A 27,446-nucleotide genomic window follows, 5' to 3' on the forward strand; every position below is an offset into this window, starting at 1 on the left:
ATTTTTTATTACTCATTCACATCTTTAAAATACAACAGTTATTAGTTACCTGCTCAAACCATGCAGTTACTAGTTAAGGCTACGATTTGTTACGCTTGCTTCATGTTTAAACTTATCTTCTTTATCTTTTAATCCGAGTCTTGAATCTTTTTGATGATTCAGAATTTAGTTAGCTGAACTCATGGTTTAATCACTCTCTCCCTTACACCGGTACTTATGCAATCAGGATGGTTTTTGAGTCTCTAGTCTCACCATCTGATAAGCTGCCTGCGTCTAAAAGTTCCATCTTGGATATACAGAAAGCTACTCACTTTACAAATCTTTTCATGCATACCGGCTATTCAGAAGATACTGATATCAATATATAGAAGTTCAGGTAAGGTGAATTTTGAAGATTTGTAGCAAGTATATGACTGCAACACTACTTATCCCAATAGACTAAGTTGACTGGTTCCATCACTTTTTTTGTTTTGGCATAATATCAATGTCATTCAACAAAGTCAAACAATTTTGTAGGTTGCACTCTTTCTATCTCTGCAGTAAACCGATCACATATTTAAGCAACAAACAATTAGAAAGTAAAGGGACTTCCTGATGTTAAGACTGTAACTAGTAACCAACACATCCCTTATTATAGTCATACATTCACAAACTCAATCAGCTCTAAGTTTAAATTCAATTTAGAAAGACTTGCAGGACACAAAATATCTGAAAGCAGATTGGTTCATCTCAAGTTAGAAATGAGAGAGAAATAAACGAGGCTTATTTTTCCAGACAACAAAACTAAAATTACCTTCTGAAATATAAGTAAATGCAGCAGAGGCTGGACACTTCTCATTCAACATAGCAACGATTATTACTGTCAATGTTGAATTAAGAGTAGAGAGTCTTAGGAGAAGCAGAGCACCTGAGGCTCAATTTCCTATAGTATGGTTTGTTTCCAGATCTGCAAGAAATTAGAATGCTTTAGTTGTTCTGCTAATACCAGTATTCATGGCTGAACACCATTAAAAATTTAATGGGATGTCACTTAAAAACTGTGTTGATGAGCTGCACTCCTCAATGTTAACAAGCTAACATCAAAGCACATTTGCCCAAACAAAGTTCAAGCTCTTCAATTTGATAATCATAAATCAAACGCAAATTTCTTCAAAACAGCTACCACTTCAACCTCTGATAGGTTTAGGAAGAAAAAAAACATCCACCCAACCCCTACAACAAATAGTATCTATAAACAACCAAATTTGATTAACAAAACAAATCAATTTCAATTTTACCCAAAAAAAAGGCATAAAGGATCTGCAGAGTTTCTTCAATGATAATGCTTATAAATGAGGACTATTAAGTCATTGTTGAATTCGAAGTACCTACATGAAACACCCTTTCTGATATACTTTTCCATATAATGCTTATATTTCTTCCCTCAATTGCAGCATACAAGATAACAATTATTCAAAATATTAACAAATGAAACTTTGTGCAAAATAGAACAATTAATGAAAACCATACAATCTACACCACCAAAAGGCGAAAGCAAAATATAGTACAAATCATAGTACGAGCAGCACCCTTAATTGAAATAAAATGAACCACAGATTTCATTAATCAAATCTCAGAATCATACTAAACCAGAAGTTTACATAACTTTGATTGAAACAACTCATTTGATTTACACTAACATTCAACGAAAGATCAAAATAAAGCCCTGGGACAGAAGACAAATTAATCATAAGCATAAAAGGGTTCCTAAGCCCTTTCTCCACGAATCCTCCTAGCTAGCTGAATATCCTTGGGCATGATGGTAACCCTCTTTGCATGGATTGCACAAAGATTGGTATCTTCAAAGAGCCCAACGAGGTAGGCCTCGGCAGCCTCTTGTAAAGCAGCCACAGCACTGCTCTGGAACCTCAGATCTGTCTTGAAATCCTGAGCTATTTCCCTCACGAGCCTCTGAAATGGAAGCTTCCTGATCAACAACTCGGTAGACTTCTGGTACTTCCTGATTTCTCTCAGAGCCACAGTTCCTGGCCTGAAACGGTGAGGCTTCTTCACTCCTCCGGTGGCCGGAGCTGACTTTCTGGCAGCCTTGGTGGCTAGCTGCTTCCTTGGAGCCTTTCCACCAGTGGATTTGCGGGCAGTTTGCTTGGTACGAGCCATTTTGACTATATGGTAAAATAAAGAAACAAATTGGTAGATTGAGAAAAGCTTTGATTGTGCTAAAATGGAGAATTTGAGAGAGGTTATATAGAAGTGAAGTACGCGGGAATCATAGGAAATTTGGGGGAGTTGAAATTTTGGGCTGTGCGATTCGAAGTGAACTACATCCGTTGGATTATACAGATTTGGTGCTAACGGTAGAGATCTCACAACCAAATGTTTGCTAGGATACCAATCCGTGTGCTACTTTATTAACAAATCGATATTTACCACGTGGATTTTCATTTTTGCCTTTCCTTTTCGGGGAGAGGCTACAGATGGTAGGCCCATATGGCATTGGACCGGTTTGTGTTTCCTTCTTAAAATTTGCTGAAAAGTGATTGGATTCAAGCCATATATTATCTAGGCCTGTTTGGATGGGCTTTAAGTTGGACAAAGCCCCTTTTTAGCTTTTGAAAGTGTTTATCTAATGCTAACTTTAAGTCATAAAGTTCTTAAAGTCAGTCAAAAAAGAAAAGATAGGATTTCTAACTTTTTTTTTCTAAGTGCTTAAAGTCATTTTGTTTGACCATAGAAATTACTTTTATATCCCTTATATTTTAACTAAATTTCCAAGCTACCCTTTTTATTCTTTTAACCCTAAAATTCAAACACTTATTTTAAACATAAGCACTTTTATCCAAACACTCAACTGCTTATTTATAAAAATAACTTTCATCACTTCAAAGTTCTAAAAGCACTTCATACATAAAAGTTACTTTTTAAGCCCATCCAAACGAGCTCCTAGTCTTATTTAATAAAGAAGACATAAATTTTTTATTGAATTTATCGTTACACGCTTAAAATATTATGGCAATTTATTACACACATTTACCATTTAAAAGTGAATTTATTTACCTCTTGAGACGTATAAAACCACTCTTACAATGGAATGTGTATTACACTCGTATCACATTAATGTCATTTCACTGCCACATCAGATGTCACGTCAAATTTCAAAAAAATAAATTCTTCGTGTCATTCAATTGCCCTTCTTCAATGAAGACCACTACAAAATTATTATCATTTCCACCATATAAGTACCAACTTCATATATTTCACCATCAAAAATCAAAAATAGCCGCTACAAATTTCACCAACTACGATCAAAATTCACCATCACAATTACACCATCACTATCATCTTCATATATCACGCCCTGAGAGGGTACCCTATACATGACCGATACTTAGAGGCTATTACTAGTCCCCAAGCGAGCCACTTGGCATGTTCACACATTCATTCAATCGATATTTTATTAACGGAATATCAAGAAAATAGCTCAACATGATAATCAAATCGATAACTTATAGAATAAGGTCAAACGCCAGCAATCTATCCAATTCAATCGACAAAACTAGTATAAATGAAACTAGCAAAAAGACAATATTCAATCAACACATAAAGAATCTAGTTTATGAAGCATCTATCAACTATCTAAGTGATGCCAATGACATGTTCATGGCTACCTTAAATCAAAATGAAAAGAAAACAAAATAATCAAGATCCCTCTTAAGGCAATGAGGTCTCATCGCTGTAAGGAAAGAAAGATAGATCATCAATGGAGTACATGTTGGTGATCTCTACCACCTGTATCAACATCGTGAAACGATGCAGGTCAAAAGACATCGGTACATGAAATGTACAAGTATGTAAAATGATAGAAATGGGAAATAATCAACAACACGTACCTCAATCTCCACAATCAACTCAAAGAAAACTCAACTCAAAAGACAAGAACTCAATCACGATGTCATAAGTCTAAAGCAAGCATAAGGTTTAGACAACAACCAATCATATAAATCCAATCCAATCTAATAAGAGTACTATTAGGACTTATATGTGAGTTTCTCTTATCCGATAACCATCACTTATGAGTCAGTGATAGTACAACAATCCGACATTGTTGCCACGTCCGTCCAATATTTTGTCAAGATAAAAAAAAAACCAATCAATCACAGATACAATAATCAATCAAGTCCTATCATGTCAGAACAATAAAATAGGGAAACATCCGACTTAACGGTTCAATCCTCTTCTACGCTGGCTACGTATTTATTGAGTTCGAATTGTTACTTACTATTACCCAATTCGGTGCTCAATACTCCTTCCAAGACTCAATGCTTATAAGACAATCAATCCCAATTAAACTAATCAATAAGTCTCATATGGAATATTATCAGCTATTCAATTTTATTCAATCAATCATTTCAACCAATAAATTATCCAATCATTCTCAATCATTTATTTAAGAATAGTTTGGGCAATCATTTATGACAATATTCAGTTGAGACCATTCACTTGGATTCAATTATGAAGATACAAGGGACTATTGAGTTTCATTAAGACTCACCAAGCTCTCATCCCAATCACAAACATAGATCCACAAGCTCAAGGCTCTAGACTCAATTCTTAGATATATACATTCAATACTAGTCAAAATACTATTAGGGTTTATGATATAAGCAATTTAAATCATTTGTTCGAGAAACAAGTTCATAGAAAAACATCAATTACGCAATATTATGTAAAACATGTAAAAATTTTAAAAAATTTTAAGAAACACAATCACGGGGACTCAATTCATTCATAAATCAACCTATCACAATCATGGAGCCCGTGGATGAACAAGTTTCATGCTTTAGTTTAGCCTGACATATCTGAGATGAAGACAAACAATCAAACTGGCGAGATTCTGGCTGAAATCCTTAAACCTTAGTCCTTTATCCTCTCCTTAGCCCTAGTTTCTTTTGGTTAAATGCGTAAAAAGTCTAAGAAATGTGCTTAGAAGACCTTATAAGGCCGAAAATGGCCTATATTAGTCATGGGTTAAGTATAGGAGATGTGGGGAAAAAATCGGAATGCCCCTCACTAAAACTGAAAAACGTATGAAAAAATACACATAAATCGGATTCTACGAATGCATTTTATGAAGAAAAAGCTAAATCGCATCTATGAAGTGTGATTTATGACCAATTTGGTTTTTGGTCAGGTTTTAGGAAAAAATTGCACTTTGGGGAGAAAGTTCGCGATGCGGACTAGTCGTGCACCTTTTAGAAAATGCAATTTTGCTCCAAAAAATTATCTTTTGACCCGATTAGCCTAAAATTCAATCGAGATCACTTTCCCACATAATTTCCCCCCTTGATCAATATTTTGACCTCCAACTGATCAAAAATATTAGGAATGATATGTTATACGAGTGCACTATCCTCTAGAGGTATTTTGATAAATTTAGGGGTTCAACACCATAAAAATTGAAAAGATCCATTATAAAATTCAACACCCATAATCAAACACATTACTAAAATCACATCATCACCATCAAAAGGTACAAATCCACCACCAAATATCACCACCACCATTATCAATATCGTTTTCTTCTTCTTCGACACTTTCAATTTCCTCTTCTTTGTCACCCATCATCCATCACCAATAAATCCATCACTATATTTTTTTAAATATAATCATTAATTTTATCAATTACCAACAAGATCAAAGAGAAAATTGGGTATAATGAAGATGGTGTAATTATATAAAAATTAAAATAAGATACAATGGGAGGGAGAGGATTTTGGTGGATCTCAGAAGAGGGTAAGGTTGGGTGGATAGAAATCGGATATGAAAGATGATGAAAGATAAAAATAAAATAAAGAAGAAGAAGCGGGTAGGGTGTGATGAAGAAAATGAGGCGTGGGCTGGTGAGAGTGGTAGGGGGTATGGTGGTGCAAAGAGGATTTTTTTTTTTATATATATATTTTAAAAAAATATCACATCAGTTTTAAGGAGTAAATAAATTCACTTTTAAATAGTAATAGTTCACCATAATAGTTAAGCGTATAACTGATTTTTTGGAACAAATTCAGAGGTGAATTTATGCCTCTTTTCATCTTATTTATATATCACATCTTATTTATATAATCTATTACACACATATTCTTATTGAAAGTGTAATTAACATCATCCCAAAATTGACGTCTAAATAAAATTAAATATAAAAAAAGCCTTGTTTGAGTCGAAAATATTGTTAACAAATATTTTTAATTTACCGCCACCCCCTATATTATCTTTCTTCATGCTCGTGTTCTCTTATTATCCTTCAACTTGTACTTCTTCTTCTTATGTCTTCTCATTGTGATCATATTAACTAAATGTAAGATGGGTAATCGATTTGAGATGAAAGTATTTCATCGTCTTATTTTAATTGGATCTGGAAAAAAATTAAGATAAAATTTAAAATGAATTTTATTTCATATTTGATTTGATGTATTAGCTAATTGCGATATTATTTTGTTCAACTATTTATACTAAAACAATGGACTATTATCCCATATAGAAAGTGAATAAAATAATTCCACAAGATAACCTTGTTCTTTTCATTCTACATACTAACATGACTTAAGCTGAGAATACTCCTTCGTTTTAGTTTGATTAAGTTTGAAATAAAGATAATAATCTCAAAATAAAATTTGAGATTAATTTTATTACGAGTTTGATTTGAGATATTAGCTAATTTTGAGATTATTTTATTCCACTATTTGTACTAAAATGGTAGAACTATTGTCTCATATAGAATGTAGTATAAATTTATCGCTCTTATGACATACCTCAACCTTTAAAATATACTTGCTTATTTCATTCTACGTCCCAAACGACCCCTAAGCCATAACATATTTTACGCTAAGGAGTACCCCACCATCTTTGTTCATTGGATCACATAGGTTATTTACTTAATCGAAAATGGATTTTCTTTTCTTTTCTTTTTTGTCGAATGTTGAATTAATGGGTAAATTTTTGAATGATGCCGTAGTGTTTACGGTTAAGTCACACTGAATATTTATCGACATGAGATGAAAAATCAGACCTTGAAATTTCCTTCATTAATTCTGTCACGATCCCGACCTGCCGTGATTGACACCCACAATACTTATTTCCGTGTGAGAACTACTTCTACAACCCAACTTATCAACTTAAAAAATAAATATTAAAAACATTGTAGAAGCATTAATTACGAAAATGCGGAAGTCAAAACATCCTAATAACTGAAAGTCGTCCGCACCAGAACTCTAACAATGTCTGAAAAGGAAGGAAAACACTCCCATAAGAAAACACAATAATAAAACAGTGTATAAACATCTGAGTCCTGAAAGAAGGATTGAGATTAATGGAAAAGTCCACGGCAGTATGACAGAATAGCTCACACTTGAACTTTGAACAAACTTCTAATTTTCCAACCGAGGTCTCTTCGCAGTCGGCTGAATATGCCTTGTACTCAACAAAAAGGCAGAGCAAAAGTAGTATCACTACACAAACGGTTACGCTAGTTTCGAAACCCAACATATTATACTGAAATTCTTTTTAATTTTAAATAAAATTTTCATGTTAAAAAATAATTGTTTTTCAAACAATGGCTAAATATGGACAAAGTATCAAAAAAAAGGAAAAAAGGGCAGGGCAACCCATCTCATTTTCAAGCCCAATTCCTTTTGCATTGGGCTGAATACAAGAACCGTTTCCTATACCCTAACGTTGTCTTCCTTTGTATCTTCTCTGCAGAACCTCTCGACGTTTTTCTCTCTCCGACGAAGTCAATTTGTATGTTTCTATTTTATATTTGCTTGTCACGTATCTCTAATTCAGCGAAAAAGGGTAAATTTTTGCAATTGTTTAACGTTAAAAACACATTTTTTAGTGAATTGGTGCTTGTGATTTTTGACTATCGCACAAGTTTTGATTTTTATACTGCTAGTTAAAAAATCATGTTATGAGCTCGTTATGTGTATCGAGTTAGTAATCTTTTTGAATATATTCGTCTTGACTTGTGATATTATGTAGAATGAGTTACTTTCAAGTGTTGCTCTTTTCGACTATTTACCAAAAGAGTATTCCTTAGAGTATATGTGATTATTTTGTATATTGGGTTGTTTGTATTTAGTCTTTCAGAGTTTGTAGTTTTTTAAATCCTAAATGTAAATTATAATCATTTTATCAGGTCTCAAAGTGCTTGAGAAAGAAACTTTCGGTTGATTCTTAGCGTAGACTACTGATTATGTATATTTCAGGGGATAAAGATGGCCGGGAAATCAAACAAAGGGAAGAATCGGAAGGCAGTTCAAAATGCTACCAGTTCTTCAGAGCAAGCAGCTCCATCTGATGCGAATGTGACTGATACTGCAACACATGCTGAGGCTAATGGAACCACAGCTGTGACTGCACCAATTGATATAAAGAACGAGGCAAAGGAGTCTGGAAATGAGGCCCCCGTACAGGAGGCAAAGCAAGGTGAACCTTGGCAATATCAAATTTTTATTTGAAATGTTAATAACTCATCTCAACCTAGGGCGTTACATAGTGGTCAATGAAGTGGGTCTTGGAGACCACGATTCAACTTCCAGTAGAGACAATAAAAAGCTAGGTGATACCTACCCAGTGCATTTGGATTTAGAACATTAACCATTTTCCCTAAATCTTTGCTCCCAGTTGAGTTTAGAGTCTAGATATTCTCCCTTGAATTTCTGCTCTGTCTCCTCTATTTTGCGAAAGAGACAACTGCTGGTTTTACAAATTTGTGGCTTACTTGTTTGGATCTGTGCTGCTATTGGAATCAGTATCCGCATTTTTCCGTTTCAGCTATTCATGTGGTTGGAACTTCCCGTTATTAATTTGTATACAAAAGGGGACACAGTCATCTATACTGACCGGGACCTCATGGATGCACCAAAAGCTTACTAGAAATGGAAGACAAGCCCTCATCTGTTGTTTCAGCTTTCAACTTATCCAAAAAAGAAAGAAAAAACTCGATTTTTTTGATCTTGCATAGATCAAGCTGTAGATGGGTCACAAGGTTTATTGTGCAATATGTGAATGCAATCTGTTTGCTACATTGTTTCACTATATTCTTGCTGGATAGGTTTCTATATCCCATTCTATAATCTGATAAAGCATATGCGGCAGACAGTACCACTTATGTCACCACATATTTCAGTTAGATGATCCTTGAAAATAGAAGATATTACTTATTAGAGTGCTAGTGTATTGCATACTTGATGTACCTCCTCCTGTCATGCTCCATGAAATGTTTGTTGTTTTATTCTAGATCTCTGTCATATGTTTCTTTTTGAATTTAGAGCAATGTACAATGCTAGCCTCATTACAACACTTTTTCACGTGTATATTATTCTTCTCGATTCTCTATCTTTCTGCCTTTGTATTTGTTGGTCATGTAGATGTCACATGTATCAAACTCATACTTATTGATTCTAGGTGCTCTTCTAGTTTCACTTGCTCATATTACTTTAAGATAACTGTCTTACATTCTTGTATGACTAGTCTAAATTTCTTTCTAACTTCAAAAATTGGAGGAAATGAAGAGTCTTTTCTTCTCTAATCTATTTTGCAGGTGACATCCATCTTTATCCTGTTTCTGTCAAAACCCAAGGAGGGGATAAGCTAGAACTACAAGTAAGATGTGTTTACTATTTTTCTTGGCTTCTGTTGGAGGACTTGTTTTTTCTTTATCATTCTCCTTTGGGGATGCTCTCATCCTTCAGATTAAGAGAGTGGCTGAAATTCTCCCTGTTGCATACATGTGAAGTCTTATTAGTATGTGGAATCGCTCAAACACTTACTTCATATATTTTAGATCTGGATTGTCAATCATTGAAAAACCGTTGTTTCTCTTTGTTTTATATTTTATATCTGGATTGTCAATCATTGGAAAACTGCTCTTTCTCTTTGTTTTTGACTTTCTGAACTTGTCATTTGTTACCCTGCCTTTCTTATGTGTAGATGTTTACCTTTAGGCATTCAGGACCAACTTATACTAAATTTTTTGTGATGCTAGTGAGTTAGTTTGTCTAATTTGGAGTTTCTGATGGATACGTGTTTGCAGTTGAGTCCTGGGGATTCTGTTATGGATGTGCGGCAGTTTCTTCTTGATGCTCCAGAGACATGCTTCATTACATGCTATGATCTATCCTTGCATATAAAGGATGGATCTGTTCATCATCTAGAAGATTATAACGAAATCTCTGAAGTAGCTGATATCACCACAGGAGATTGCTTCCTGGAGATGGTGCCAGGTGTGGCTTATTTAAGTGGACCACAAGTTATTAAAGCAGTTGTCAATGAGCTTATTGCATGTTTCCTCTAACTTAAACCTGATTGTGCAGCATTGTATGATGATCGATCCATAAGGGCTCATGTTCACCGCACTCGAGAATTGCTCTCTCTTTCCACATTGCACTCCTCGCTATCAACGTCACTTGCACTGCAGCATGAAATCGGAAGTAATGTTGCGAAATCTGGAGGTTTGCTGTTCATGTGTTTTCTTAGCCTCCTTGCTGATGTTTGTGTTGTTTACTAATTTGACAGCCATTTCAATTGGATTGGCATAACAAAAAATTCTGCCTTTTTTGTGTTTTAGAGCCTGTGAAGGCTGATGTACCAGAACTTGAAAACTTGGGTTTTGTGGAGGATGTTTCTGGTTCTGTCTCTAGTTTGCTGTCTGCACCTTCAAAGGAAATTAAATGTGTTGAGAGCATTGTGTTCTCTTCATTTAATCCTCCTCCTAGCAACAGAAGGTTTCTAATCATTATTTACTAATTATAATCCTAATAATTTTTCTCTCACGAAGGTTCATTCTGACTATTATTTCTCTTGAATCCAGGCTCTCTGGGGACTTGATTTATTTGGATGTAGTCACACTAGAAGGAAATAAATATTGTATTACTGGAACAACCAAAACTTTTTATGTCAATTCCAGCACTGCGACTGTTCTTGATCCGAGGCCAAACAAAACTGGTTCTGAAGCAACTACTCTTATTGGGCTCTTGCAAAAGATCAGCTCCAGATTTAAGAAAGGTAGTAGCATGGTAGAAAATGACTTCTATCTCCCTCCCCGCTCCTCCCAAAAAAAGAAGAAGAAAATCTAGCTAGCACTTCATTTGGAGTCCAATTGTCAATCATCTTGTCTTTTTATAATAAAGGATTTTATCTTCGAATGAAGCTTTTCGTGAAATATTGGAGCGGAAGGCTTCTGCACATCCTTTTGAAAATGTTCAATCTATGCTACCACCAAATTCTTGGCTTGGGTCATATCCTATCCCTGGTAAGTTGTTTTGTTTGCACTCTTAACCTCTGGCTATCTCTATTTCATGTTGGTGTCTGTTGTGTACTTACATTAGTCTGCTGGATGCTGGGTCACATAGATGCAAAAAATGAGGCATATTTTGTGGTGTAGACTTCCTGGGAAGTCTGTTACAATCTGGAATAACATTTACTAAGTGGACCATATAGTTGAAAATTGTGAGGCACAACAATTTGCAACATTTCTTTCTGTTGGACATGATGGAAAATTTGTCTTACAGGTAGTTGATCATGTTTTAATTATATTCCTTGTGAAGATATGTTATGTTCCAACATATTCCTTTACTCTTTCAAGATATATAGAATTAAAGCACATGAAATTAAAAAAAAGGAACTTGTAGAGCTGTAGTAAAATTTCTAACTCTTGTATTTGCTTTGTCCTCCTAGAAAGTTCTTCAATTTCCTGTGAATAGTGTGTGCTGTATTAATCTGTGCTACTTACCTGGATGACAATGAAACTCTGTAATAAGAGACATAGAAATTTAGGACAGCAATTCATACATACATACATACATATATAGGGTGTGCCACTGTGTATATTAGAGGGAAATTGTTGCAAGAGCAATACTGAATATAGATGGCAAATGAGATAATTGTTTTTGATTTTTCTTTTTCTGGTTAATGGTATGGCTGAGGTGATGAGAATGCCGTATTGGAAAATATGAAACTGGATTTTAGGAACTTAAGTACATTTCCTTGAGAAAAAATTGGAAATGATAGTTGGCACAACAATTCTTGAAGTAACATGAGTGGTGAATGCTTTCTTTCATTAAACACATACCATATCCTGTACCACTAATTCAATCCATAAGTTAAATTGACATTTCAAACCGTGTCATGTCAAGGCATCATATAAGATGGGGTGGAGGGAGCACTATATCTCAGTTCCTCTGTTACAATGAGGAACATGTATATGTAAACAATTTTATAGTAACACCTGATATCTTAGAAACTGCTACACTACACTCTTACAATTACCTTGTTTTTTATTATTAATTGCCTCATTAGTTTTAGTTCCTTGTGGATTTTCTGGTGTTAGATCACAAACGTGATGCAGCACGGGCAGAGAATGCACTTACACTTTCTTTTGGAAGTGAGTTGATTGGCATGCAAAGGGATTGGAATGAAGAGTTGCAATCTTGTCGGGAATTCCCCCATGCAAACCCCCAGGAAAGGTGCATCTCGACAGATCTAAATCAGCTTGTACAGCATTCTAGATTGAATTAATTGAGTTCATAATAGATTCTACTTATGTATGCAATACTCTTCCCAAGTCTGTCTATGAAGGCTGGTTGCCTCCGTTCATACGTCTTGCTCCTTTTATCACAGGATACTGCGAGACAGGGCCTTGTACAAAGTCAGTTCGGACTTTGTAGATGCTGCAATTAGTGGCGCTATTGGAGTTATCAACAGGTGTATTCCCCCAATTAATCCAACTGATCCAGAGTGCTTTCATATGTAAGTATTCGGCTGGAGATCAGCACAAGTAATTTCCTGGCGACTATTGTATGTTCCCTTAAAATTAACTTTGTTGATGGAGATAACTTCATATATAGTATAATTTGACCTTTATCATTGAAAATATAGTGCATTAGAAGTTGAAATTTAGTAAACAAAATAAGGGAGTGGGGATGAACATATAAATTAGGTTTCAACCAATATTCCTTAATTCCCCATAAGGTTGTTAAATGGCAGGTTGAAACGGGATGAGTAGAAGAAGCGTGTTAAATAATAGATCATTACTAAACAGCCAGCTCAAGGGCTTCAGGCAACTAGCCTGGTTTAAATATGTTCATCATAATTCTTGCACTTGATAGTCGTTATTATGTATTATACAAGTTCACTGGTCAGAGTATCAAATTTGCTTTATAGTTCCTTGAAATTAGTTCTTCACTGAAAGTGGAAAACAAAATAAAGGGGAGCAAGCTAGGTAATAGGAACAAAGGGTGGTTGTAGTAATACATACACGTAAAAAAAAGAAAATACGTTATTTTAGAGCCAACAGGCAGCAAAATGGTTGCCTTAATCCCATTTTGCATGTGACCCTTTTTTTGGTTCCCTTAGTACATTAATTGCATAATCATTCCCATCATCCCCTCTGATAAATTTGGGCTAATGTTATCACAAACTGGTCCAATATTTTTTATGGTCTGTTTTGACCTATCAATTAACATATTAATCACCCAAGACCCTGAAATATGGACGGTTGAGTTGATTTCCAGCTTAAGTTGAAACCTGTAGTCTCATATGCTCTTAACCCATTAGCTTAGCTACCGGGAGGAGAAACGGTCACAAGTACATTGGAAGATAATCATGGTGAGACGGCAGGTGCAGGGCTTGGAGACGGACAAGAGGTTATTATCCTTCTCTGTTTCTCTAAGCTGGCAATGTGCCTGATCCATCATTCACAAGCTGCCCCCTATGGAGAATATCCTTGAGGAAGAGACATGTATATTGTATACTTCCTTTTCTGGAACATGTTAAGGATTTACACTCTGTTTCTCCATTATCCTTGCTGGCCGAATGTTGTTTAGACTACTATAAAGTTCTTTCTGTTATTTATTGCCACTTTTGCCTGATACTTATTCTGTATGGATCTAGGTACGTTCACAATAATATATTCTTCAGCTTTGCTGTTGATGCGGATCTCGAGCAACTGTCCAGGAAACAGGTAGCTGATTCTAAAGTTGAGGGCACAGGCTTATTACATAATTTTTCAGAGAAGACCACCAATAATTTATCACAGGGAGTCTCCGAAGTTTCCAATGGAGATGAGCATGGCGGCTCAGTTGTAGAAGCTGCAAACATCAACTTGGATTGTCCTCCTGAAGTGTCTGGTGAAACTCAATTGGCTGAAAGTGAGCAAGCCACTTACGCAAGCGCAAATAATGACTTGAAAGGCACAAAAGCATATCAGGAAGCTGATGTCCCTGGACTATACAACCTTGCTATGGCGATAATTGATTATAGAGGACATAGAGTGGTGGCCCAGGTGCTTATTGAACTTGCAGTGATCTATATTTAGTTATATGTTGTAGTTTAATAGACAAGTTCAGACATGAATGTCAGAGTGACAATGAACATGGGTTTTCCTCTGAAAACCATCTTCATGTATTTTCTGATTTTCAATTTTTCATGCATCTGACTTTGAAGTTGGGACTGCTATATGAGTAGTGGCTTCACTCTGTCTTGACATTTGTCCTGGATGAAATATTATACTCACTCAGTCCCATTTAGTGTGAAGGCATTTGACTGGGCAGTAAACCTTAAGAAATTAAAGAAGACTTTTGACATGTAGGCCAACATACGAAGTACCCAACTTATCCTTTCAATGAGTGATGAGAGTTCCTCATGTCTTTGCTATTTCTCTCTTTTTATAAAAGAATGAGCTATCAAGTGGGTCTCAGCTCCCAATATGTCATGTCAAAAGGTCAAATAGTTTTTCAAAATGAGGTGTCATTCTTTCTGGGATATACTAAAAAGGGAAGTGTATTGAAGTGGCTCAGAATATAACACAATTAGGTCACAAAATTTAATCATTTGGAGATTTATAAGTGAACCGTACCTGTAATAATTAATTGTGACATAAACAGGGTTTAGACATACTATTGTTGCATTTCTGATTAATAATAACAAGCTTATATGGATCTTTTTGGTAGGCACTCTTCTTGATATTTATATTTAATTTAATCTTCTAATTTTACTTTTAGATGTAAGGCTTACTGTTATAGATGCATAATTCTGCTTATTTATTGAAACTTTATAACCTTTTTTCTGTTTTTCTTTGTAGAGTGTTTTACCTGGTATCCTTCAAGGTGACAAATCAGATTCCCTATTGTATGGTTCTGTTGATAATGGCAAGAAAATCTGTTGGAGTGACGAGTTTCATTCCAAGGTAGGAGCAGACCATGAACTTTTGGGTCACCTTCTTTTTTCCCTTGTATGGTTTTCACATCAATTTAGGATGTGTATGCCTCTCTGGTGTTGCCATAGTTGTAGAAAGTATAAGGTCTATTAGGATTATTCGCTGGGTTTGTCATGATTCTTTAACTATGGATTTGGTTCTATGTATTGTCATAATGACTTCATTTGAAGAATCTGAGCTTCTAGGTTCTACTCAAGTGGACATGATTGTTGTGGAGATCAACATGTCTTGCTGGATTGTTTGTCTTTTTCCTTCTGTGCCTTTGGTTATTGTGAGTGGTCATTTTAATTCCTTTTTTTGGTGTGTGGGGGGAGCTGCCTTAATTTCTGATAATTTAGATGGTAAAGAACGATTTCTGTTGATCGGGACCACAGGGGTATGCTATTTCAATGTGAATTGGAATGATCAGTGATGTTATTTTTCCTTTTTATCATTCTTGATTTATCTTGTTAATCATTTGATCTTCATATCTGTTTCTCTCATGTATTTGAAATTTGTCTTAGGTGCTTGAAGCTGCAAAATGTCTAAACTTGAAGGAACATACTGTCCTTGATGGATCTGGAAACGAATTCAAATTAGCTGCACCAGTGGAATGCAAGGGCATTGTTGGTAGTGATGACAGGTGATTACTATTTGACGCGTTGCTGCTCTAGGAGTGGGGAGTGGGGACTCCTTTTCTTATGATTAAAGCTAATTTTGGTTCATTGGTGATGTAATGTTCTGTTTTCCCATAGGATTCATATGATTGAAGTCCTGCTAAATATGCTCATAACACACCCCTCCAAGCTTAATAAATTCATATTGTTTAGGTATATAACTTGGAGATGGGAAAATGTGGGAACGTTTATTTTATACTGGACTCCATTAGTTGCAGTTTAATGCATGTGTGTATTTTTTCGTTACTATGTGACTCCTCTTTTCCCCAATAATATGATTTGTCTTTGACTTTTAGGCAATTTTAGTGGGAGCACTTTTATCATTTTATTGAGGTTGTGGTTTTCAGGCATTATCTGTTGGACTTGATGAGGGTCACTCCTCGTGATGCAAATTATACTGGTCCAGGTTCCAGATTTTGTATTTTGCGACCTGAGTTGATAACTGCATTTTGCCAAGTTAGTCCTGCTTGTACTATGACAAGTTTGCTTTCATATTTTCATTTGTATTCGATTTTCAATTTATTTTGTTTCCTATATTTATTCCGGATCTCCGAACCTGGTATTTTGGGGGTTCGGTGCTTGCTTTTATTCTTGGGATCTGATTTCTGACATTTTATATTTTCAAATTTTATGTTGGTTCTTCGTCCTCTTTCCCTAAGGCTGAAGTTGCTGAGAGGTCAAAATCCAAGTGTGAGCTAGAAGGGGAGGTACCAGTGGCCTCTGATTGTACAAGTGTAAATAATACTGAAGAATTACCAACAAACGATGTCGCTGCCCCGACTGAAGTCAACAGCAATGAGGTAGCGATTCTCCTGCTTAAGTGAAGTCTCTCCTTCTGCTGAAGTACTTTTCCGTGTCTAGTTCTAATGATAGGGAATGCATTTTTGAAAGCCTATTCCTTATGGTAATAATTATTCCATGCGTACCATTTTATGTGGCACTGTTTGACTTGACACAGTGTTTAAGAAAAAAAGAGGTCTTTTAAAACTTGTGGTCTAAAACAATCCTGAGATATTTGTGTGATTGCAAATCATTTCATTAAGGTTAAAAGAGGAATTTTGTAGTTAAATTTTTTCTAATTATAGTAATGTGACATTCTTTTTTGGACGGACTAAAAAGGAAAGAGTGCCACACAAAAAGGGATGGAGGGAGTACTGAAGTTGTGCTACTGTTGGATATAAGTTACCTATTTTACTTGACCGTATTTGTGTTGGATAAATACTTTTAAATAATTTTTAACAAGACACTTCTCAAAAGATTTTTCTTTAATAATTTGTTTGACTAGATCTGAAGGTTCTAGTTTATGATCTCACGTTTAATTGTCAATGACATCTTCTCCTATTTGTAATTGCTTTCCACTCTTCCTGATTTTATGTGTGCGTTTGCTATGTAGGGAAATATTTTCTTAGTTTCCCATGTTTGGTTGGACAAAATTTTTGGAAAACATTTTCTCTAGGAAAACAAGTTCCTCAAAAATGAGGAAAATGACTTCCTTAATGGAAGTAGGGAAAACAAGTTCTATGAGTGCCATTTTATATTTATTGTATTCTCCCACCCACCCAATACCCCCAACCCCTACCCCTTGATTATCCCTCCCCACCCCCTCCCACTCCTATAGTTTTTTGCTAGATTACTTATGAATGCTCTTGAGATAACTTTTTTTGCGTACTTACCAAACACTAGAAAATAAATAAGAAACCAACAATTGAATTATAGGAAAAGATTGTAAATAGAGTGTGAGTCATGACAAAGCAATTGAATCGTTAGAGTGGAACATACACTAATAATATAGTCTATAAATAAATTTTACGCGAGATACTAACATTCACATCTACCTAATAATTCTGTACATCCATCATTAGAAGCAAGTATTGATTGTTATAAGCAGGAAGGCACTTAAAGTACTTTTATACACAATAAACATATAAATAAAGGAGTCACCTGCCCATTTCTTTACTTAATTCAAATAGAAAAGTTAGATACCAATAATAAAAGCTAGTTATAAGTCTTCCAAAGAAGTACAAATATGAAATTTTCGCCTAGTGAAGTTCATTTTATCACACCAAACAATTGTGTGACATTTTTATCATTCTGTGTAATTTCTACAGGTCCTTTCATTATCCGAACAACTTTAAATTTACCTTACAAATTTTCTCTGTGAAACTTTTACAGCATCTGTTAATAATCAAATACCTCTACCTCCTCCAGCGTTACCCTGACACATTCCTTTTTAACACAAGAAATTATAGGCTTGTAATTGATTCCTTCAACTTGTAACTCTCCTTTTCCTTTGTTTAGCAATGTTATTGTTGTGGCTTTTACTGGGTGACAACTTGATTGTATATGTTTCCCTTACATTTTATGTATTTGACCTTCATGCGGTTCTTCCTAAAACATGTTCAACACTTTTATGTATATTCAAGCAGCACGTTACGCTAAGCAGAAATATAAATTGAAAAGGAAATTCACATAAAAGGCGAATGTGCACAGTACACACTACCGGAAAACCACTGCAAGAAGTCGTACAAAATAGAGCATGCTAATCCCCAATTAAGAATGTCTAAAGAGGTATAGTTTGGGTCCCTAGAGAAGTTGCACAATACAACAATAATTTCTTATGTGTTGATGTACTGTTTTATCTTACTTATAAGTAGCATTAGAATCTGGATATGTGGTGCATAATATGAACATATATACTTAAGCAATCAAAACTCAAAACTTAATCACAAAATATAACAAAGAGAAACTCAAAAACTCAAAATCACCCTTGAAAGCCTTGAAGTGGTATCACCACCAGCCGAAGTTAAAAAGAGGAGGTACTATCAGAGCAGTCATATATCTTTTAATTATGTGCTGATTGTTTCTCTCCCTTCAATTGGTTTTTCCTTTTTGGGCATAGTAAATCAAAGAAAGATGAAGATAAAGAAACCTTCAATGCTGAAAAATACAACTTTACCAATGTTCAAAAAAGTTAAAGAAACCTTCAATAGATGAATGAAGACATTGAACGCTAGTAATTTCAGAGAATAAATTAAAAAATTGGCATGAATTTCTCCATGAATGGTATAACGACAAATCTTGGTGTAGTACCCTTGCAAAAACAGAAACAACACGCATAGAAAATGGGTTATGTGGCATCCAAATGGCTGTGACTGTTGTGAAAAGGGTATTTAAGTTATGCAGGCATTCATTTTTTTCTAAATGTTCTATGAATAGACATTTAAGTTAATGAAAAGGGTATTTTTGTAACTTTCAAGTTCGGGGTTTCCTGCTTGTAATATAATACAGTTAACCTCTTTTGCCTTTTATTTAGGGAGAGAAAAATGTGAAGGATGCTGGCAACAACTGCTGTATTCACTCAGCAAGAAAAGATATTGATGATATACTTTTCAATCCTAACGTCTTTACAGATTTTAAGTTGGCTGGGAGTGAAGAGGTGATTTTTTTTGCTTTTGATTATTATTCCTTGCTTGTTTTTGTAAGGTGTTCTTTATTTATATGATTCTTTTCTGCAACTTGACCAGGAGATAGTTGCTGACCAAGAACTTGTGAAGAAAGTGAGTTTGTATCTGAAAGACACTGTGCTTCCGAAGTTTGTCCAAGATCTCTGCACACTTGAAGTTTCACCCATGGATGGGCAAACTTTAACTGAGGCACTCCATGCACATGGAATTAATTTGCGTTATCTAGGAATAGTAAGGATCTCTAAACAAGCTCATCCAATTGTTATATTGCTTAGGCTTTTCCATCAAATATAAGTATTTTTTTAGCAAGAACGAAAGTTTAATAACAGTTAAAGTAGTAAGCTTGGCTTTGTCTTGGTACTTTATTTTCCAGGTGGCTGAGGGGACCAGGAACTTGCCTCATTTATGGGACCTTTGTTCCAACGAGATTGTTGTCAGATGTGCAAAGCACATCCTCAAGGTGATTGATCATGTTCTTCAGATTGTAACAAGTTTTTGAACGCTATTGATAAAAAATAAGTTTTTTGTTGCTACTTTAAAAGCCTTAATAATATTGAATTGTGAACGCCCTTTATCTTATGCTTTGACAAGTGTGGTCCCACTTGAGAACATTCTTCCCCATTTGGTATTGAACAACATTTTTGTAGTGCACTCAAAAGATCAATTATTTTGTTTCTCATGTCATGTCTCAACTTTTTTGCTTAGCATTACCAGTAGAATAGTGAAGTGGAAAATATTCTTTTCACCTGCCTTTATTTCTTAATTGTTCTGGGCAAAAGCTCTCTTTAATCAACAAAACGGGCTTTTTTAGGCTCTGGTGGTTTCAAAATAGTCATTTACACTTAACCACTTGGTGTGTAAGCTGGAGCACATGTGATATCTTACTCTGGTTATCTTGATGCAAAGAACTAAAGAAATTGAATTTTAATTCATATGTTTGTGGATTTTGGAATTACTTACAATCTGATCTGATGGGACATGCAGGATTTGCTGAGGGATGCTGAGGACCATGATCTTGCAAACACAATCTCACATTTTTACAACTGTTTGTTTGGAAATATTCAAACAGTATCTATTAAAGGTGGCTCCAACAGTTCTAGAAACCAAAAGAAGGTAGAGAGAGAATTTATTGTCATAACTTACTGCTATTTGTTGCTACTTCCTATAATAAGATATCATGAGGAAGTTCTGTTGAATTGAGTATACCACCTCATCTAAAAGTTTAAGATGTTAAAAATTAGGGGACAGTTTTATTTATTTATTTTATATTTACAACACGCCCCTCAATTCTTTTTCTTCGGCCATCACTGAGAATATATTGTTGATGAGTGATAGAGGCTTGAGTATAAGATATCTAGCAGCTCTAATACCATGTTGAGTTATGCGTACCACTTCATGTAAAAGCTTGAGCTATCAGGGTGGGACACTCTTTTCCCTCTTCTTTTCACAGTTGTGTAGCATTCCCATGCTTAGTCAATATTATTCATTTGTATACTGATACTTGAAGAAGCATATGGAGATTATTAGTTTTAATTGTCTGAAAATTTATGTTACCTATATAGAGCAAACATTTTCATAATCATTTAAGCTTGCTGGGCTGATATATTCTACATTGTTTCTCAAAGAAGAGTATATGGTAAATGATTTTAATAAAACTACTTCTATGAACCACATTTCATAGGACCACATCGGCAACCAGCAAAAGTCATCCAAGGGACAAGGAAAGCGAAAAAATGTAGTATCTGCCAAGAAGAAGCAGTCCTCCTATTTGAGCATCACCTCTGACAGTTTGTGGTCTGACATCCAAGAATTTGCCAAACTCAAGTATCAGGTATCATTTTCTTCTAAGAACCTTTCCAGTTGCTTGCCCAGATGTTTTAAGTTTTCAGTTAAGGTTGATTTTTTTTTCTCTCTCTCTCTTCAGTTTGAGTTGCCTGAGGATGCAAAAGTGCTGGTAAAGAAAATTCCAGTTGTACGCAATCTTTGTCAGAAGGTATTTCATCCGAGAATTCTTAGTTTTTGTTGTGATTATGCATTTCTTACTAATGCTATTTTCCCCGGTATTATCTTATACTGGTCAATCATTATCATCATTTCGAATTGGCTATGGTGCCAGGTAGAGGTGTCAAATGGACGGGTTGGCCTGAAATGAGCTAAAATGTGGGTCATAACCTAACCCACCCAATTCTTACTAAATTTTAATTGCTTTATTTTTTCTTTTATAAATTTTTAGTACCTAATAGTTTTTTTTCTTTATTATGACTATATAACATATTGAAAAGATGTCATTTTCGAATTTTTTTTGACAAAATTTCTCATGAGTCAATTTGGTTGACATAACAACCCAACTTTTAATGGGCTGAAATGAGTTGAGCTAATAAATGGGCAGGTCAATAACCCACCCAAACTTGAATGTGTTGGGCGGGTTGTGTTTGATTTTGTCACTCTAGTGCCATGTCATAATTCATAAATTGAGGTCGCTAGGGTTCATATGGTGAAAAACACTCATCTTATTTATTTTACTGTGACTACTGACTCGAAACTTTCCTGCAAAGTGAAAACCAAAACTTGTTTGGTGTTAGCTTTTGTAGCACGACTGTTTCATTATATTTTGAGAGTTGAGATTCTTTCTGGACCATCCAGAGGTAGTCTGCTGGAAGTCTTTTACCCTCTATTTTCCTGCTTTAGAGACAGCCAGCATTTTATTTAGTTGTTGTGGCGTTGACTGCCTTTGGCATTAGTTCTCTTGGTGCAAGTGACGTTGGGAAAAAGTTGTCTCTGTTCCTTTAGTGTTCAACTTCTCAAGACCACCAAATTCAAGCAGTAAAATTTCCTTCAAGATATACAAATCTTGATATGGGTGGTGAGGCACAGTGTAAAATTTGTGCTGTTATTTGACACAGCCATTACATTGTTGTCTTTATGTTTAAATTGCATTAGAAATTTGTGCGGTTACCTCTCCTCTGTGGTTTGCGAGCTATTGCATGGAAGCAGGGTTTTTAGCTTGTGCACACCCAAAGAGTAGCAATTGTGGGTTTCCCTTGTCATCAAAAATAAAAATTGCATTAGAAATTTTGTTCGAATATAAGCTGTTAGATATAGATCACTATACCTTGGAGGTAGAGGATGACTGGACGTTATTAACTTGTCTTTGCTGGGATATTGTGGTTGATGAAATTTTTTTCAGATAAATTTCCCCCCTTAGTATTCGAGCTAAAGATTAGTAAAGCATCTTTTCATCCTATTTTAGATAGCTATAAGTAATATGAGCTCAATTTGATAGAGAGTCTTCCCTTTGAAATCCGTTGGTTGTGCTTTTCTTGTATAGCAGGTTAATCTATTGCCCCACGTTAGAGTTGGAATTCTACATTAATATGTTCAAGTAATTCCTAGAACTTTTCTTTTAACAGGTAGGTGTAACCGTTGCAGCTCGTAAATATGACCTTGACTCTGCTGCACCCTTTCAAGCATCAGATATTATGAATCTCCAACCAGTGGTGAAGCATTCTATCCCAGTTAGTTCAGAAGCTAAGGACCTTGTTGAAACGGGGAAGGCTCAATTAGCTGAGGTATTAACTGTTTCAATTGGTGAAAGAAATGGAGATTCTCATGTTAGTCATGGATATTTTGAGAGGCTAGCTGTCAATCTTTTTTGCCTTTTGTTGTACTGTTTAGTTTGGAGCTTACCTAGGTGGAATAACAGCCTCATACATTTCAGGGTTTGCTTAGTGAGGCCTACACTTTATTTTCTGAAGCATTCACAATACTTCAGCAGGTATATTACTGATTATTTTTGCTCTGCGATCCTATGATGTCTTATATTATTTTGTTCTGATTGCAATAATTTTAAAAAAATGCAGGTGACGGGTCCAATGCACCGGGAAGTTGCCAATTGTTGTCGGTAAGTCGTCTTGTGCTCTACCACTTCACTCTTTTTGTGAGAGAATGCTTGTGCATTGCAGTCTTTGGTTATTCTGTTTCTGTCTTTTTTTCATTGGCTTTTCTGTCTTACTTGTTCTCTTTGTTCTTTTCTATATTTTTATTCTCTTCAGCTACCTTGCTATGGTTCTATATCATGCTGGAGATATGGCTGGTGCTATAATGCAACAGCACAAGGAACTTATCATAAATGAAAGATGCCTTGGACTGGACCACCCTGACACTGCGCACAGGCAATTAACTTTTGTCTTTGAATTCTTTTTCTTTCTTTTGGTATGTGTTGCCTATTGTGTTACTGGTGTTGTTTTGAAGCCGAAAACCTGTATTTCGGGATCATTATATGTCTAGTAACTTGACTTTGGTAATCTTGCTGCAGTTATGGAAACATGGCTCTTTTTTATCACGGTCTTAACCAAACAGAACTTGCATTGAGGCACATGTCACGGGCCTTGCTTCTGCTTGGCTTGTCATCAGGCCCTGATCATCCGGATGTTGCTGCAACATTTATAAATGTTGCGATGATGTACCAAGATATCGGAAAGATGGATACAGCACTTCGTTATCTCCAAGAAGCATTGAAAAAGAATGAACGGTTGCTTGGGGAGGAACATATTCAGACTGCTGTTTGTTATCATGCTCTGGCAATTGCGTTCAACTGTATGGGTGCTTTCAAGCTCTCACACCAGGCATGCATTTGAACCAGATAGTTTACTGGTGCTAAGAAAATGATAGTTACTGTTTTAACCATTTTAATTAATTTTTATCAACAGCATGAAAAGAAAACTTATGATATACTAGCCAAACAGCTTGGAGAGGAGGATTCAAGGACACGTGATTCTCAGAACTGGATGAAAACATTTAAGATGCGTGAGCTGCAGGTATAAGTTACTCAAGCCTGATGACCTCTAATTCCTTGTAACAAGCTTATCATTCCCTTATGTGCTTTTGCAATATGGAAATCCTTAACAGATGAATGCACAAAAGCAGAAAGGTCAATCTCTGAATGTGGCTTCTGCACAGAAGGCTTATGATATTTTGAAGGTACTTTTTCCTTACAGTTTAGTACCTGTTATGATCCTTGTGGGATCAGTAAATAATCTCTTGACGTATTTGCTTTACCTTAAACCTTCACCTTGAGGCAGAAATGGAAGGCTTGGTATGGGGGATTAAGACTTCCTTTTCTAATTTTCATCACTTCTTCATCGCTATGTCTCTCGCACTAGTGCATGTTTAATCCTCCTTAGAATCCTTGGATCAACAATTACAATATAATGCATAGGATCTTGGCTATTCCTTTTCCTTATTTGATGGCCAATTTGGGGTGGATTTTTCATTCTAGGGTTGTGATTCTGGTTGCCTTGGATTTGTTTATGTCAATGAGAAATTGATGTTCACAGTATTGAGTTGACTGTTGCAGGCTCATCCTAGCTTGTTACACGCATTTCAAGCTGCTGCTGGAGGTACTGGTATTGGTGGAATGAACCAATCATTAAGTTCTGCAGTACTTGGTGATGGGCTCCCTCGGGGAAGAGGAGTTGATGAAAGAGCTGCGCGAGCTGCTGCTGAAGTACGGAAAAAAGCTGCAGCAAGGGGTCTTCTTGTACGTCCTAGTGGTGTTCCTGCATCAACTTTACCTCCTCTTACCCAGCTACTCAATGTAATAAATTCTGGCACAACACCGGATGCTGCAAATCCTAATGGAACTAATGAAGAAAAGAAAGAAGCAAACCGTAATTCTTCTAATGGACCTGGAGATGCCCAAGCAGATCAATCCAAAGCAGGGGAACAAGATCAAACTCCTGTTGGTTTAGGGTCAGGTTTGGCGGCGTTGGATGCTAAGAAACAAAAATCAAAAGTGAAAGCTGCATCTTGAAGCATTTATTGCTGAATGTACTAACAAACATGGCAATGGCCAGTTCGAGCATATCATGGATTTTAGCTTTGCAACCACCTCATGCTTCAGGTACTCACTGCACGGGTGAATGCTTATACTTGTATTCCATTCTTACAATAAGTCTCATGGAGATTTAAGTATTCGAGCTGTAGTTCCTCTCATCTTGATTATTGCTGAGATGACATAACTTGTAGGCCTAGTTTGAGAAGATAGGTTTAGTATGTATTGTTTTGGTGTTTTGAATAATGTTAAGCTGGGAGGTCCATCATCTGTTTGGGTGTTGATGTCGTCCTAAAATTTTTGACCTACTTTATTCATTCTCTTTCTCTTATGTCTGGGCATGTAATGATCTAGTGAGTGAAGCTGCCCACCCGTTGCAGTTGGAAGGTGCTCTTTCTTGGACTATTTTTCGTTTCTGGTTGAACTAGACTTCCTATTTGTTACTTATTTATTGTTGGAATGAAAGCGTTTTTCTGTATTGAGGTGGCTTTCTAAGATTGGTGTAATGTTTTTCTGTGGTTGTGTAGTTAATCTTCAGTTCCGACACTTTCTAGAAATCCCATTTTTGTTGTGCTCATTTCTTAATGCTGATCATCAGCTCCGACGTAATTTCCAGGTCAAGTGAGATACATTACTGCTGATATTTGAATGAGCAAGTTAGAACCTCATGTTACACTAAAATGTGCACGCTTTACATATAGACCTTGCGCTTTACATATTCTGTCTTCAAAATCTTATGTAGGTCTCATAAGTCATATGTTAGATCCTTTCACATTGGATACAAATTTAAGGTGTTTGGTTGTGTCTAGTGAGCCCCATTTTACAGTAAAATCTGCCCTGCGCTTTACATATGCTGTCATCAAAATCTTATGATACTCGTTATGGCCTAATACTGAGTTTAAGAACTAAAAGGATCAAATGAAGAGAAGTTTGAGTGGAATAATTCCTACTCTTTCTGTATATATTTTCTATGTGAATTCGTGGCCCCTAAGACGAAAATTTCTTAGAATAATAGGGGAAATTGTCTCCTGTGCCGACAATTTAAATACACGAAAATGATCTATAAAGATATCTTGAGTTTTATTTATAGATTCGTTTTAATGATCTTCTATGAAAAGGGGCATGGGACTAAACATGACATAATAGACTAAAAAATCGAATCTCTGATAAGAGTTGTATTTACCAGGAATATATGTCTGGTGATCCACTTGAAAATTCGTGTCAAAGTTGCTAATTCGACTTTCTAATAGACTGCTTTCTCCGAATGTGGAATTGAAAGAATCATGCCTTTTTTCTTAGAAAAGCCTCCTCATCAACTCTCTATCTTTGGTTTGACACTGCTTCACACCCCCCAAAAAGAAGGGAACTACGTCTGAGTTAAACTTGATCGATTTCTTAATTTTTAAAGTGCGTAAAAAATAATAATGAAATTGACCTCTTGAGAGAATCGATGACTGCATCAAAGTGGCATCAACATTTGTATTTATTTATTTTCTTAGAAGTTTGCATTTTACCTTCTTATTTAAGTAATTTAAATAGATAAAACCAAAAAAAAAAAAACGAAGTCGACACAACTATTACAAAGAATAAGATTTGGACTATTAGCAGACACGAAAGAAGAGTAGGAAATAAAATAATGTTTGTATGACGTTACGAAACTCTTCTTCTTCACTTTCTTTCACAAAAGAGAACAAATAACAAATGGCATACACCCATGATTTTTTGGGGACAAAACTCCATTTTTATGGATGTGCTTTCTCTGCTTTAATTTGCAAGATACTTTGTTCAGTTGTTGGATGAAAAAGGTAGACACTATTTCAGCCTTCATTTAATTTTTATTCTTGCTACTTTACTTTATTCTATCTAATGTCCTCCAATGTTCGCATTCATTGTCCCATGTTCCAAAATTTTGAACATCCTTACACTGACGTAGAGACCACCTTACAACTGGACACCCTCATTATCCTCGGGGTGATCAATAATCAACCTCGAGCCTTGTGCCAACATGCTTTCCAATCAGCTTCGAGCAAAGCTTCGTCTCGCAGTGCGACTCTCAACGAGGGCGTAGTCAGACTTAACATTGATTGAAGCAGCTGTTGGAGAGAAGGCACCAGTCAGACCTGCAAGCATCGGGTAGTCGTTGAGACTGTTCGGAAAAAAAAAGATATAGGCACGTGTTGTGTGCTATTAGATTAAGTGTGTTGTCATTTCACATTGAACCAACG

At 35.7% G+C, this 27,446-nt stretch overlaps 2 protein-coding genes across 4 annotated transcripts; one reads left to right on the plus strand and one right to left on the minus strand.

Annotated features, from left to right (window-relative positions):
- Window positions 1-1,574: 1,574 nt before the first annotated feature.
- Window positions 1,575-2,220, minus strand: LOC129884846 (histone H3.2). The gene has a single exon (XM_055959123.1). It carries the CDS (start codon window positions 2,155-2,157, stop codon window positions 1,747-1,749), a length of 411 nt encoding a protein of 136 aa, XP_055815098.1. The 5' UTR covers window positions 2,158-2,220; the 3' UTR covers window positions 1,575-1,746.
- A 5,469-nt stretch (window positions 2,221-7,689) lies between these two features.
- LOC129886915 (clustered mitochondria protein) lies at window positions 7,690-25,699 on the plus strand. Of its 3 annotated transcripts, XM_055961820.1 has the most exons (30): window positions 7,690-7,791; window positions 8,259-8,478; window positions 9,596-9,657; window positions 10,088-10,277; window positions 10,368-10,505; window positions 10,622-10,778; window positions 10,865-11,058; window positions 11,204-11,305; window positions 12,383-12,518; window positions 12,673-12,801; window positions 13,945-14,014; window positions 14,090-14,335; window positions 15,134-15,238; window positions 15,772-15,890; window positions 16,272-16,380; window positions 16,584-16,724; window positions 19,238-19,360; window positions 19,449-19,619; window positions 19,762-19,848; window positions 20,373-20,501; window positions 21,070-21,219; window positions 21,313-21,381; window positions 22,799-22,957; window positions 23,107-23,163; window positions 23,249-23,289; window positions 23,441-23,560; window positions 23,704-24,013; window positions 24,098-24,205; window positions 24,297-24,368; window positions 24,745-25,699. In XM_055961820.1, the coding sequence occupies exons 2-30, from the start codon at window positions 8,268-8,270 to the stop codon at window positions 25,198-25,200; spliced, it is 4,161 nt and encodes a 1,386-aa protein (XP_055817795.1). In that variant the 5' UTR covers window positions 7,690-7,791; window positions 8,259-8,267; the 3' UTR covers window positions 25,201-25,699. The 3 variants fall into 3 exon arrangements, with proteins under 3 accessions (XP_055817795.1, XP_055817793.1, XP_055817794.1); XM_055961818.1 differs by having other exon boundaries at window positions 13,945-14,335; XM_055961819.1 differs by having other exon boundaries at window positions 7,746-7,845; window positions 13,945-14,335.
- The last annotated feature ends 1,747 nt before the right edge of the window (window positions 25,700-27,446 follow it).

The sequence above is a fragment of the Solanum dulcamara genome, chromosome 4, assembly GCF_947179165.1.
Source record: "Solanum dulcamara chromosome 4, daSolDulc1.2, whole genome shotgun sequence".
NCBI lineage: Eukaryota > Viridiplantae > Streptophyta > Magnoliopsida > Solanales > Solanaceae > Solanum > Solanum dulcamara.

Coding starts and splice junctions, on each gene's coding strand:
- LOC129884846 (XM_055959123.1), bottom strand. CDS start 2,157: ATGGCTCGTACCAAGCAAACTGCCCGCAAATCCACTGGTGGAAAGGCT.
- LOC129886915 (XM_055961818.1), top strand. CDS start 8,268: ATGGCCGGGAAATCAAACAAAGGGAAGAATCGGAAGGCAGTTCAAAAT. Junction 9,658..10,087: donor GGGATAAGCTAGAACTACAA/GTAAGATGTGTT, acceptor ACGTGTTTGCAG/TTGAGTCCTGGGGATTCTGT. Junction 12,802..13,944: donor GATCCAGAGTGCTTTCATAT/GTAAGTATTCGG, acceptor GTATGGATCTAG/GTACGTTCACAATAATATAT.